Source organism: Lactuca virosa, chromosome 6, assembly GCF_052849685.1.
Source record: "Lactuca virosa cultivar CGN04683 chromosome 6, Lactuca_virosa_CGN04683_v6, whole genome shotgun sequence".
Taxonomy (NCBI): domain Eukaryota; kingdom Viridiplantae; phylum Streptophyta; class Magnoliopsida; order Asterales; family Asteraceae; genus Lactuca; species Lactuca virosa.
This window is the reverse complement of record NC_136431.1, coordinates 53,101,516-53,115,027: the sequence shown is the minus strand read 5'-3', so window position 1 is coordinate 53,115,027 and position 13,512 is coordinate 53,101,516. Positions and strand designations below refer to the sequence as shown.

The 13,512-nt window shown below is 37.8% G+C and overlaps 2 protein-coding genes across 10 annotated transcripts in view; one reads left to right on the top strand and one right to left on the bottom strand.

Annotated features, from left to right (window-relative positions):
- The window catches only part of LOC145121031 (alcohol-forming fatty acyl-CoA reductase-like), a 29,823-nt gene that overhangs the window by 12,269 nt on the left and 4,042 nt on the right, over positions 1 to 13,512 (bottom strand). The gene's annotated exons all lie outside the window — the stretch shown is intronic.
- Positions 7,925 to 12,597, top strand: LOC145119071 (uncharacterized). Of its 9 annotated transcripts, none has more exons than XM_079054718.1 (12): positions 7,925 to 8,671; positions 9,444 to 9,505; positions 9,589 to 9,648; positions 9,774 to 9,844; positions 9,954 to 10,041; positions 10,664 to 10,735; positions 11,248 to 11,358; positions 11,444 to 11,537; positions 11,643 to 11,819; positions 11,954 to 12,032; positions 12,159 to 12,279; positions 12,364 to 12,597. In XM_079054718.1, exons 2-6 carry the CDS (start codon positions 9,482 to 9,484, stop codon positions 10,676 to 10,678), a joined length of 258 nt encoding a protein of 85 aa, XP_078910844.1. In that variant the 5' UTR covers positions 7,925 to 8,671; positions 9,444 to 9,481; the 3' UTR covers positions 10,679 to 10,735; positions 11,248 to 11,358; positions 11,444 to 11,537; positions 11,643 to 11,819; positions 11,954 to 12,032; positions 12,159 to 12,279; positions 12,364 to 12,597. The 9 variants fall into 9 exon arrangements, with proteins under 9 accessions (XP_078910844.1, XP_078910843.1, XP_078910842.1 ...); XM_079054717.1 differs by having other exon boundaries at positions 7,935 to 8,671; positions 9,589 to 9,684; XM_079054716.1 differs by having other exon boundaries at positions 7,937 to 8,671; positions 9,597 to 9,648.

Sequence of the window (13,512 nt, the reverse complement as noted above, 5' to 3'; positions counted from 1 at the left end):
TGCATCCCAACTCCCACCAAAGTACAAAACACACGCCTGGAGCATATCCTCTAATGTCTAAATCGTCTGCTTGTTCTGACCATCCGTCTGCGGATGGAATTATGTGCTGAAATGGAGACGAGTACCCAATTCATCATGGAACCTCGTCCAAAAACCTGAAAGTAAACCGGACATCTCTGTTATAAACCACCAAAACCGGCACCCCATGACGTGCCACAACCTCCCTAATGTAAACCTCAACCAATTTATCTGCATAAATACTCTCCTGAATCAGAATAAAATGTGTGCTCTTGGTCAAATGATCACGATGACCCAAATCGAACCCACTCTGCGCGCAGTCCAGGGTAACTTCGTGATGAAATACATGGTAATATCCTCTCATTTCCATACGGAAATCTCCAACGACTGCATCTTGTCGTGAGGTCACTGATGCTCGGCCTTGACTTTCCTTCAAGTCAAGCACCGCTCCACATACCAAGCCAAATCCCGCTTCATGCAGGGCCACGAATAATCAGGACGAAGATCCCTATACATCTTAGTCGCCCCAAGATGAATGGAGAATCTAGAATTGTGTGCCTCCTCCATTAGATGTTGACCTATACTGCCCGAATACGAAACCCAAACCTGCCGATGCAGAATCAACAACCCACAACTATCATAATCAAAGGAAGCCACTTGACCCACAATACGCTCACTCTTCCGATTCTCTTCCTTCATAGCCACGACCTAAGCCTCACGAATCTGATCCAACAACGGAGTAATCACGGTCATCTTCAAACATATGTCTCTGATCAGAGTCGCGACTGCCTTGCAGTTAAGAGCATCAGCCACCATATTAGCCTTCCCTGGGTGATAAAGGATCTCACAATCATAATCCTTCACCACATCCAACCACCGGCACTGCCTCATATTCAGATTTGACTAATCCATCAGGTACCTCAGGCTCTTCTGATTCGTGTAGATGGTACAACGGACCCCATAGAGGTAATGCCGCTAAATCTTGAGGGTGAAAACCACAGCCCCCAGCTCCAAGTCATGCATCGGATAATTCGCCTCATGAGGCTTCAGTTGCCTCAAAGCGTAAGTGATCACGCGACCCTTCTGCATCAATATTGCTCCCAAACCCATGATCGACGCATCACAATAGACCACAAAATCCTCAACACCCTCCGGCAGGTTCAAAATCGGTTCCTCGCACAACCGCTGTCTCAAGGTCTCAAAAGTTGCATGCTGCTCAGGCCCCCAACAAAATGTAACCATCTTCTTTGTCAACCGAGTCAAAGGAACAACTACCTTGGAGAAATTCTAGATAAATCTCCGATAGTAACCAGCAAGACCAAGGAAACTCCGAATCTCAGATGGTGACCTCAGAACCTCCCACTGCATCACAGGCTTGACCTTGGCCGAATCGACCATAATACCATTCTGGTTCACAAGGTGCCCCAGAAACTGCACCTCGCGCAACCAGTCCCACACTTGGAGAAATTGCAAAAAGTCTATCCCTCCTCAAAGTCTCTATCACTCCCATCAAGTGCTCCTCGTGTTGCTCCTGAGTCTTGGAATAGACCAAGATATCATCAATAAACACAATCACAGACCGATCCGGCATTGGCCTGCACACGCGGTTCATGAGATCCATGAATGTGACTGGAGCATTAGTGAGCCCAAAATGCATCACCACAAACTCGTAATGACCATAACGAGTTTAGAAAGTTGTCTTTTGCACATCCTCCTCTATAACCCTCATCTGATGATAACCCGATCGCAAATCAATCATGGAAAACCAAGAGGCACCCTGAAGCTGATCAAAAAGATCATCAATCCACGGGAGTGGATAACGGTTCTTCACCATTACCTTATTCAGCTCCCGGTAGTCAATGTTGTTGGATTAGGTGTCTAAGCCCATAACTATAATTGGTATGTACTTGACCCGAGAGTAGCATGGTCCATTTGGGTTGCATATCACCAGGACAATTTGATAGGATGGACTTTTGAGAAAAATATTATTTATGATTTGTTAATATATTATAAGTTCTGATATATTAATATGAAATCATATTATTTAATTAGTATTGATCAAGAATTAATTTGGAATTAATTTTTTGATCAAAAGAGACTAATTAAATATATGGGGATTGATTTGGTAAATCATTCATTCTTATGGTGTGGGCCAATGATCCATGATTATTTAGGTTGGGCCAAACCAATGTTACAACTCATGGATGATCCATGGGGGTTTTAAACCCATGGAGCCTAAGGAATATGGAAGGTCATACACATTAGGGTTTACATGGTGTAACCCTAATCTTGGCACACTATATAAGAAGCCCCTTTGTAACACTCATAAAAATTGCATCGATTTAAAACTTTTTAATTCATTCAAAAGCCATTAAATTTATACATCTTGTTTTCAAAATAGTTTAATCATCAGAGTATCCCCAGAACCATATCACATAAATCGTAAAACATGAGGAGCGGTACGATCACGCCTTCGCCTTGCCACGATCTCCTGAAGTACCTGAAACATAACACTACAACTGTAAGCCCGAAAGCTTAGTGAGTTACCCCCAAAATACCAACTACATATAACCATACTCATATCATATCAAAATACAGAACAGTCATGCATATCAAGTCTACAGTGTGACTGGTCCGCCCGCATCGGGCCTTCAGTCCACCTGGTCCACTCTCCGAGTCTAGCCACGTATACCGAGTCTACAGTGTGATTGGTCCGCCCGCACCAGGCCTTCAATCCACCTGGTCCACTCTCTAAGTCTACAGTATGACTGGTCCGCCCGCACCGAGCCTTCAGTCGGCCTGGTCCACTCTCTGAGTCTACAGTATGACTGGTCCGCCCGCACCGGGCCTTCAGTCGGCCTGGTCCACTCTCCGAGCCTCGGCACGTCTGGACCGCCCTCTCGGGGCCTTCAGCCTATCTGGACCGCTCGCTGGGCCTTTGGTCTTTCTGGTCCGCCTTGGCTATGTTGGCCTACAGCACAAAGCAGGACCCGCCTCAACCCAACCCCAGTCAAACAACCACGTGCACATAAACAGTTAACCACATAACAATCCTCAGTCAAACAAATGTATCTATCAGATCATGCAGCATAACAACATCCTAACCAGGATACCGACCTAACCGGTCACTAACATGACATTGCCCTACATACCAGGACACTGACCTTAACCAGGTCACTAACATAACACCATCCAAAAACCAGGATGCAGATCTAACAACTCAAAACATATCAAACAAATACCCGGATTCCCATCCGATAAAGGGCCGGCCTTGGTGCCGTAGACCCTGTTGATATAGTGAGGATAACTCACCTCGCAACTGCCGAATCGAACCCCGAAAGCACTGGTCCGAAGCACTGCTCCAAACTCCAACACCTGATGTCATCGATGGATCACAACATAAATATCCAAAGTACCATAACACAGTCAAACAGGTCAAAGACCAAGTCCTTGCCAAAGTCAACCTTCCTGATTGACTCTACTCGCCGAGTCAAACCGTCGACTCGTCGAGTTCTTATACTCAAAAAACTCTCATAACACGACTCAACTCGCCGAGTCGCCCCAAGACTCGTCGAGTTCAACGATCTCTGAATTCCATCCTGTCCAACTCACTGAGTCGCCAACCGACTCACTGATTCGAAGCTTAACCAAAAGAGGTTGGGGTTCTGCGACCTGACTCGCCGAGTCCAAGAACAGACTCGCCGAGTCCAATCTCCTCCACTCGTCGAGTCCAAGCTCATCATCGTATGACTCGCCGAGTGCACCCATGCGACTCGTCGAGTCACTACGCGACTCAATGCCTGAAACCTTAGCCCAACTCGCCGAGTCATCTCCCAGACTCGCCGAGTTGATACGGGTGTTCCCATACTCGAAAGACACAGAGCTACTCCTTTGCTCCAAACAATAGATCTGGGTCCCTAGAGTGCCTTAGCAACATAAATTTGCTACCTTTACGTACTTCATGTCCCATAATTCCAAAAACCAAGCTAGAAAGGAACTTAACTCATGCGGAATGGCTTTTGCATAACAATTAGAAGGGCTTTCTGCATATTTGATCCAAATAGAACTCAGATCTGGAGTTTCAGCTCTAGATCTAACCCATGCACCAAGATCTCATCATATCATCTCCAAACAAACCCTAAAACTCTATGAAAGATGGATCTGGAAAGGAGAAGGCCAAGGATAACGATTCATTACCTCCAAAACGACCTCCCACTGAAGAATAAGCCAAATCTCCACAAGTCTCCTTGATCCAAGCTCCTTGATCTTCAAGATCTCTTCACAAAATCACTTATCTAAGCTCCAAATTGCTTCCAAGGACTCTCACTCACGACTTTAGGGTTTCTGGATCTCACAGGGTAGCAAGGGGGCTGAGGGGAGGATATAATGTTCTTTATATAGGGTGCAAACCCTAAGATTAGGGTTTTCCTCTTTCAGCACTGACTCGTCGAGTCCAGCCGCCGACTCGGCGAGTCAGGCCACTTATCACGTGCTCTTCACACGCCCCGACTCGACGAGTCATAGCTCCAACTCGTCGAGTCCATCCTTCTAATTACACTTTACATCCCTGAACTCTTGCTTCTGAACTTGGGGTGTTACACCCTTAGCATCCAAAATGGAACACTAGTCTTCTTGGAGATCATTGAGCTGATTTTGGTGTTAGGATATTCTCTCAAAAAGTCATCCTTGTCCTAGGTGTGTTGTGATTCCATTTGAGGTGCAACACTTGGGGCACTAAGTTCTTAAAGGCCAAACTCAAGAAGTTCTACAAGCTACAACAAAAAGGTAACTCTATAACTTTCTTTTATGTTGATTATGTCATTTGCATGCTAGTTGTAGGCTTAATGCTTTGGAATCAATATTGCATGTTTAATTAGAGAAAACATAGATCCAAAGCATTTAGGGTTGTATGTGCACCATAGGATGTTGTAGTATACTAAACTTGTATTGTTCACATGAATATGTGAGTCAAGTGAAGGACTACGGGATCAGGTACACTGGGTTTGCGCTGGTCAGGTCCACCACAAAGAACGATAAGACTATTCATCATGATTTACTAAAGTTTAGTAAATATGGTTATGCTTAAAAGTTTAATTATAATTCTGAATCATTGGAAAAGTTCAATGTATGGCAGAACAAATGAGAAGAATCAAATTAGGCAGAAAGATAGAAGTTTCTCCAATCTGAAAAGATGGGAGAGTACTTGAGTATCGTGTTTTATGATCATCTTAATGATTATGAAAACCATGTCACAATTGATCCTCTAAGGATATCTTAGTGCATTTCTATGGCTGAGAAGAGGAATCATGAATTGTTGAAATGGTTAAATCTAGAAGATAAGTCATACTTCGTTCCAAAAACAAGTCTTAGAGTCATACTCCAAGCTTGTGCCTTGAGTGCCACTAAATTAAGAAGGTTTATAAAACTCATCAAATGTAGAGTAACATGTTTCTTACTCTTGTATGTTTGAAATTGGTAAGTTGTGATGTTTTCGTTAAAACAAAGACCAACTAAGGCCAATTGTGTGAAGTGTTTGTCTTGATAAGAAACCCAACTAACTCTTGAATATTTGTTTGTCAAGTAATGTTCCTTGACAAAGTGAATCTTATATGTCAACAGGTCAGTGGGAGTCTTAAAGATCTTGAAAAGTTTCAAGAACTAATCGAGAGTAAACCAATTGTTAATCACTAGCACACGACTTGAGGTTTGTAACCTATCGTGTTGACATATTCTTGTTTCTGTGCCCATTCCAGTTAAAGTTGACTATGCATATGAGTTCTATGAGTTCTCAGTTATTTGCATAACAACCTTGGAAGCGATGGTAGGCCCTTGTGCTGCCAAGCGGCAAGAAATTAAGATTGAACAAGTTCAGTCCATATGGGTTTGGATTTGTCACTAACTGTGTCTTGTGATTATGACAAATTCACATCGATAGGAACGCATATACCATAAAATCTAAGTGTCATAAGGTTTCTCTCCAATTCATGAAAATAATTGTGAGTAAAAGCTTTCATTAAGTAGATTTTAAAGAGATAAAAATTGTGATATTTGCATTCTCAAATTCGATTATGATTACGGCATCCCTCTTCATAGTTCGAATTGTGAGAAATGACAAAGGTCTAAACATTTGAGACTTATTTTTGTAAGCTCTAAAATTGTTAAGACACACATGTGGGCTATCTAAGGAAAGGTTATCAGTTTGAGAAGCTTAGATAAAGTCTTATCGAAGCATCTCGTATCATAAATCTGAACTTTGGTAATGAAAGTCAATAAGTATTGATTTCTAGAAGTCCAGCTGATTTCTGAATGTCAAAGCTAGTGGGAGCATAAATGTTATGCAAGTAAGATAATAATTCTGATGCTAGTGGGAGCATAATTATTATGGAAAGTGTTGCAAGTTAGCAATGTTAATTATAGAAAACAAAAGGTTTCAAATCGCAAGTTGGTGGGTTTGAAAAGTTGTTTTGCTATAATTAAGGGAGAAGAATTTATACTTCATTTCAAATCTAAAAGCTTAGATTGAGTTTTTTAATCAAATTTAGTCAAATATATATGAATGTTATGTTGGAAGATTCGACATAAGGAAATTCTATATGGAAATGTTAATTGCGTTCTCAAAAATTTGATTATGATTACGACATCCCTCTTCATAATTTAAATTATGAGAACATGGCAAATAGAAATATTATAGCAAAAGACTGGTCAAGTATCATGTCTTTATGTTGGACATTATGAATCGCATCCCATATGCTTCGGATATAGGATCGATTTCATATCCTATAATATTCTCGCGTTCTAATTTTTCGAAATGCCTAGGGCATTAAGAGGGAAAAAGGGCTAGAACTGGATATGACTAAAGTGGTTAACAACTATTAAGGACAATCTAAGGTTCGCCAAGGATTGGTCGCTTGTAGTTGGAAGTATAAAAACTGATGGACCATATTGACATATTCTGAAAAGAGGCAACTCTTTTCGGAAGTGATTGTCAAAATGAGAATATGGAAATGTTTCCATAAGTGGAAGTTATTCTTTAATTCTGTGTAAGATTAGAAAACTAAATGCAAGAAGGATGTTCAAAGGAATGTACTTTGATTTTGAGACTTCGCTTCCTTGGAATTGTTTTGTTATCAATCTCCAGTGGAAAGTTTTGTAATACCGTTGGTCAAGTCTCTATGACTTTTGGTACCGTGACATTACAAAGGCTGCATTACATGATAGTTTACCAGTGACAATAATTTGGATTTCTTACACTTGCAATAAAGATTTGGAATTGTGAAATGAGCATCATTGAAATGTTTTTCAATTGATCTATTTCACAAAGTCAGGACCATAGACAAACATAGTGTGTATGCTTGGAGCATGGCATAGCTATTGTTTTAATTCAAGTATTAAGTTGAAAAATCGAAACATTATACAATGAATAATGATTAATCAATATGATACTTAAAGGTTTTGGGGTCATATAGGATTAATATTATTTTTGTGTTTCACTTTGCATGTTTTGACTTCCCGAATAACTAGGTTATTCAAACCATCCACAGTCGATCATACTTTGGAAGTAGGTATTGATGCAAGACTGTCATGAATGAGTCTGTAGTTTGTCTAGGTGTTTTAGACATAGCTGCAGTGTTCATCTGGAATAAGATTTGAGTCACTACAAGAAAAAGACCATTTTACGACGCGCAAAGCACGACACTCATTGATTTATGTTACGCAAAAGAGAGTGACATTAAAAAAGTTTCATCTCTTCAAAAAATTTAAGGATTTAGGTCACGCATTATTGCGTGCCCTTAAATTAGTGTCTCATTAAAAAAAATTAAAAAAACGTCGGCTTATAATTTTTACTCAAAACGCGCGTTCTCAAAGGGGGGAAATGAAATCCTCTTAAAATTCTAAAATTTTTAAATACCCCGCTTGAAGATCTGCTTCGTTCTCTTCTTCCCTTCTCTCTACAAACCCTAATCAGGATACCATCTCTGCTATACATCTCCGACAACTCATATAATCGTTTTATAATTTTTTTTTTCTTAAATACGCGCGTCCATTCCTGAACATCACAAAACGGCGACCAACAACTAGGGCTTTTATTTCCCCCTTACATATAATCGTGATTTTCATCCAGAGTTTCAAAAACACTTCCCTCACATACGCTTTTCTTCTTCAATCTCACATCCATTTAGGGTTTGGGCATACAAGAACTCTATGCGTACCTCTACGGTTGAAATTTTGTTCTGATATGATGATTAGGTCAGCATAAGGTCTCAAAGATGAAGGTTGTTCCCATTTACATTTCACCCACATCCAGCTTCGATCTTCACCCACATCTGGTACGTCGAGTCCCTCAATCACCGTCATTGGAGTACACATCAATAGTGAAAAAGGTGGATATGCGAGCTTTGGAGGAGAAGTCCCCCTGGCGGAAATAAGTCACCAAGATGTGTATTATGTTTATTCTGGTGCTTTCAAATCAAATTTAGTATTTTAATTTTGTTCCCATTTACATTTCACCATATTGATTGTGGTTACTTTTTTTTTTGCTTTTGCTAATTTTTATTTCGCCTACTGATTTTCACCGCCTTACGACAATCTATCCTCCACCGATGATGCTCCGCTTCGCCGCCACCCCTCAAGAGTAATCACGAATCATTGTCAGGTAATTTTTCTCTGTTTATGTAGATTTCACCATATGAATTGTGGTTATGTTTTTCACTTTTTCTAATTTTGATCTGGCCTACTGAGTTTGATTTTGTTCAAAACTATTATAGGAACTACTTCTTAGGGTTTATAAGCTCTTAACCAAGCGTACAACAAACTTATAGGATCTACTGGTGGATTTTTTTTAATTTGGTAAATTGTGATCATATACCTCCAGGATCAGGGATTTAAATAACAGCTTTTGTATTGAAACACACTTTTTCTTAATAGTTGTATCAGATAATCATTGTACAATTTGTTGTAATGCAAGGTTAGTTATGAAAACGAACATTCTATTTGGAATTATGACATATGGGATGTCTGGATGTGTGTTTAATCCAATTGTTGTGACTTGAAGTTGTAGGAGTCAGTTTTAGATGAAGTTAGAAGTTGGAAATGATTAATCAATTGCAAAAGGAAGAATTGGTGTTAACATATGATGTTTGGAATAAGGACCAAAATAGATACGACACCTTGAAATAATGTCCAAAACTGAAAAATGTTCCAATTTTGAAACTAACACAGTAAAATAACAAAGCACAGGACCATTTTTGTAATTTACTTAAAGGTTAAAATTTTGTGATTCTTATGTCCATTTGGAAATCCTAAATGACCCTAAAGTCTTAAAATTAGGGGCAATTTTGGAATATATGAAAAGTTTAGGACTTCCAGATATATATTTTACACTCACATGACAATTTATATAGTTCTTTTCTTTTACCTCTTTTCAGTAATATAGAAGACATAGACCCGGATGCTGGTAGTGTAGATGTTGAAGAAGTCGTTCTGCTTCGTAAGCATCTTTTTATTCCATTTTTACCCTCCCTTTACTTTAATGTATTTGTTGATTTTGTATTCTGTTTGTACATATGGAAGAATTACAGATGGAACTGGAAAATCTTTGTCATCGTAATCGAGTTACAACAAGATGAAAAGGTAGAGATTTATCAGCCCTTATGTGAAATGATGGAGGTACTACTCCTTAGATTAAATCCTCATACTCCTATATTACAACTGTAATTATTTTTTAAATAGTTATTTTAAACTGTTTGTTATGACAGGGCATTATTAGTTGGATCAGGGGGAAGAAAAATTCATTGGGGAAGCATAGTTTTCAACATAATGCATCATGGTCAGTTCTCTTATATATAATTTTTTTTTGAAGTTTTCTTCATGTTATCATATATTTTGTTTTATAAGATATATATATGATTTGTATATTTGCATGACTACTATTTTAGTTGGACTGGTGATAAAGCTTTAAAAGAACTTGAAGAAGCAAGCATATCAAAGCAGTGCTTCCCAAGCTTACAAGAATGTGCCACAAAAGTAATCCTCTTCAGCTGCATTTCTCCATCAAAATTAAAAAGATTTACTTTGAGTTTTTATGCCACATCTAGTATTTTTCAAACATCCATTTTTTCATACAATTAAGATTAAGTTACATAGATGGTCCATGAGTATTGCTGTTTTGGTTCCAAAAAAGGTTTCTTTTGAAAATTTTGGTCCTCATTTAATGTTTTTTCGCTAATGTTTTTAGTCATTAATCTGAAGTATCCTAATGAATGAGGTCCCTGTTCCATGTAAAAATACTATATTACCCTTTATCTAATTATTTTTCAAACTTTTATTTATTTTATATTTATATACTTATTAATATATACTGGGATTTGGCCAGTTGGCCTACCCGAACCCTGGATTCCCCCCTTTTTTCATGAGCTGAACTCTGGTGAAATGGGTAATATAGTCATTTTACTTGGAATAGGGTCCTAAGTTTTACAAAAACCTCAAATAAGGGGGCCATAATGGCAAGAAAAAACTTTTGGAGATTTATATTTCAAATAAAATTGATACCCAGGGACCATTTTTGTAATTTCTCTATAAGTAATGTTGATATAGAGTTTAATGTAGTTATCCCACAGTCCTTTTTTGTTTTTTTTTCAACCTACAGGTCCTTTTTTCATGAGTTGAACTCTGGTGAAACCTACAAGCCTTTTTTTTCAACCTATCAAAGGTGATGCTGGTAAGTTTATAAAATTTATTTACCATTATGTTCTTAATAATAAGAGCAAATTACAGATTTGGTGCCTTAGTTGAATTTTGTAAATTTGGTTCCAAAAAGTTTTTTCTTGCAATGTTAGTCCTTATTTGAGTTTTTTTTGCAACATTTCTGGTCCCTATTCCAAGAAAATTGCTATTTTTGGGACCCAAAGTTCCAACAATCACATTTTTTATCATGAGAATAGTTGATTTCTGCAACTTGGTCCCAAAAAGTTTTCTCTTGAAATTTTAGTCATTATTTGAGTTTTTTGGTCTCTTATTCAAGAAAATGACTATTTTTAGGATTAAAATTGCAAAAATGAGCTGTACTTAGGAACCAAAAATAGTCATATTGTATAGAATAGGGATAAAAATTGTTACAAGAACCATAAATGAGGACCAAAACCTTTGTTGGAACCAAACTTGTATTGCAAAAATCAGCTTAACCAAAAAACGTAATTTACTCTTATAATAATATCTACATTTTGCATGCAGGAGTTGATGGTGATGATTGGCCCTGTACTTCGAGTTTGTGGTGCTTGAATCCAGCTCTCTTGTCTTCAAGAACATTGCTGATGCTTCTCTTTCAGTAATTTTAACATCTGGGTAGTAGGTGTATGCATTCAATTATCTAAAGTTTTATTTATTAATATTTAATACAATTTATTTATTTTATTTTATATTATTACAGGACTCTATCACCAATGAGTTCCTTCCATTCTGAACTTGGGGTTCAATTCGGAACATCTCTTGAAGCTCCTCATGTTATCAACGTGGAGTCACAGGTACCAATAAAGTTTCTTACCTTTTTTTTAGAATCAATCATTTTTAAACAATTCTGTAATCTTTCTTATTTAAATGACGGTTTTACCCTTTATTTGGTTTTGAAGTATGATGTTTTTGTCGTGCAAGATGCACTTCGAACATCCCTTGAAGAAATATGCAAAGTTGTCCCTAGTGGGTGTTTGGAGTTCTTCCCTAGTTATAAACTTATGGACAAATTATGCAGTCGTTAGTCTGAAACTGGTCAATGGACTCGCCTAAATGCACAAAAAGCTATTTTGTTGGTGAGATTATTCTACAATATGCATTAAAAAGCAAAACAATGTTTCTGTTGAAGTTATATGTTATCTCTAATAACCCATATGGTTAGTTTTTGGTTTGATAATGGAATTTTGTTTGTTGTGTTATTACTTAATAGAGCCAAGAGGAAGCCAAAATGATTTTGAGCAAGTTTTGAGTGGTTATTATGATACAATTCGTAGCAAGAAATATATCTGGTTAGTCATCTTCTTTTTGAAATATCTGTTTAGTCAGTCTTTGGATATGTATAGAAAGAGATTTTTTAATATGAACAAGGATAAAAGTGTAATGGTTTGGTTGGTTTTCTTTTTTGATTTGAACAGCCATACACTGACTCTCATGCAAATTCAAAAGGAAGATGGCACAGGAAAGGAGTATCCTTTGGGAGCTACCCTTGAGGCCACCAAAAATACTTTGATTCAAGACAGTATAAAACTCTTATTGGTAGATCATTTTGATTCCACTTTATCATGTGTATTATTAATTAGTTGATATTGATATTGTACAACTGACATGATTATTGTATAGGATTTCCGTGTTGTTTTTTTATCAAGAGTTGGGATTGATATTGAAGCTAAGAGAAATGATGATTAGTTGGATACATGAAGGGTTTCAGAGCTTCTAAAGACAGCTTAATGATGAGTTACTGAAACAAGGTGCCCCTTTATAGCAGTGTAGTATTATGTTATCTAGTTAGGGAAAACCTCTTAATAACAATGTACAATAAGATCCCTTTAATATCAATGTATTACAATTTTTTGACATGATGTTATTGGATGAAATTTATTGTTTTAGTATATATATATTTTCTATACTTTTGTATTATGTGTAAAAGAGTATCGTAAAGGCACGTCGTATATGCATATTGTAAATGGTTGTTGAAGTTTATGACATGCAAATGTGTGTCATCTTCATTTATGACAGGGGCTTTAATGATACGCAATGCTTGTCCTAAACGCATGTCGTAAGGTTACAACACACAAATGTGTGTCGTCTTCTTTTATGACAAAGCCTTCCTTGATACGCATTGCGTGTTGTAAATGAGCGTCGTAAATGTGTGTCGTAACTGCGCGTCATAAATGCGCGTCGTCTATAGACAACGTGCAAAAGCGTGTCGTCTCTCGTTATGACAGGACCTTCCTTGACACGCATTTACGCGTCGTCTGAGCGTTTTACGACACGCATTGCGCGTCGTAAAAGGCTATTTTTCTAGTAGTGAGTATTGGATTCAACCCACGCTCAACTGAATCACTTCATGGATTTTATCATGAGTGATTGTGAGACGATAATATCTTATATTCTTGCAACGGAGACATGTAAGTTGTATTTGCGAGTCGGTTACATATTGACGTATGTAAACGCACTAGTAACTTGGTGTCATAAAACATATTGTTGTGTGTAATTTGGTGAGTAAGTATAAGCAAGCATTTGGGTCGAAGTTTATCCATTCCTTTTACTACATGTGGATAAAAGCAATATATGTGGTCCCCTAGATGATTTAGTGATGAAACCCCTAAGTGCTTGGCCAAGCCTGGACTGATTTGATTTGTTCGATTATTCGGTCGTCATAAATCGGAAATCGGGAAACAACAGATAGACAGAGAGAATGATTATAATCCATGTCTCAGTCCATATGATATCTAGAATGGAGGAATATATGATCCCTTATCTAATGGA

Coding starts and splice junctions, on each gene's coding strand:
- LOC145119071 (XM_079054716.1), top strand. CDS start 11,783: ATGGACTCGCCTAAATGCACAAAAAGCTATTTTGTTG. Junction 12,033..12,158: donor CGTAGCAAGAAATATATCTG/GTTAGTCATCTT, acceptor TGATTTGAACAG/CCATACACTGACTCTCATGC. Junction 12,280..12,363: donor ACAGTATAAAACTCTTATTG/GTAGATCATTTT, acceptor ATTATTGTATAG/GATTTCCGTGTTGTTTTTTT.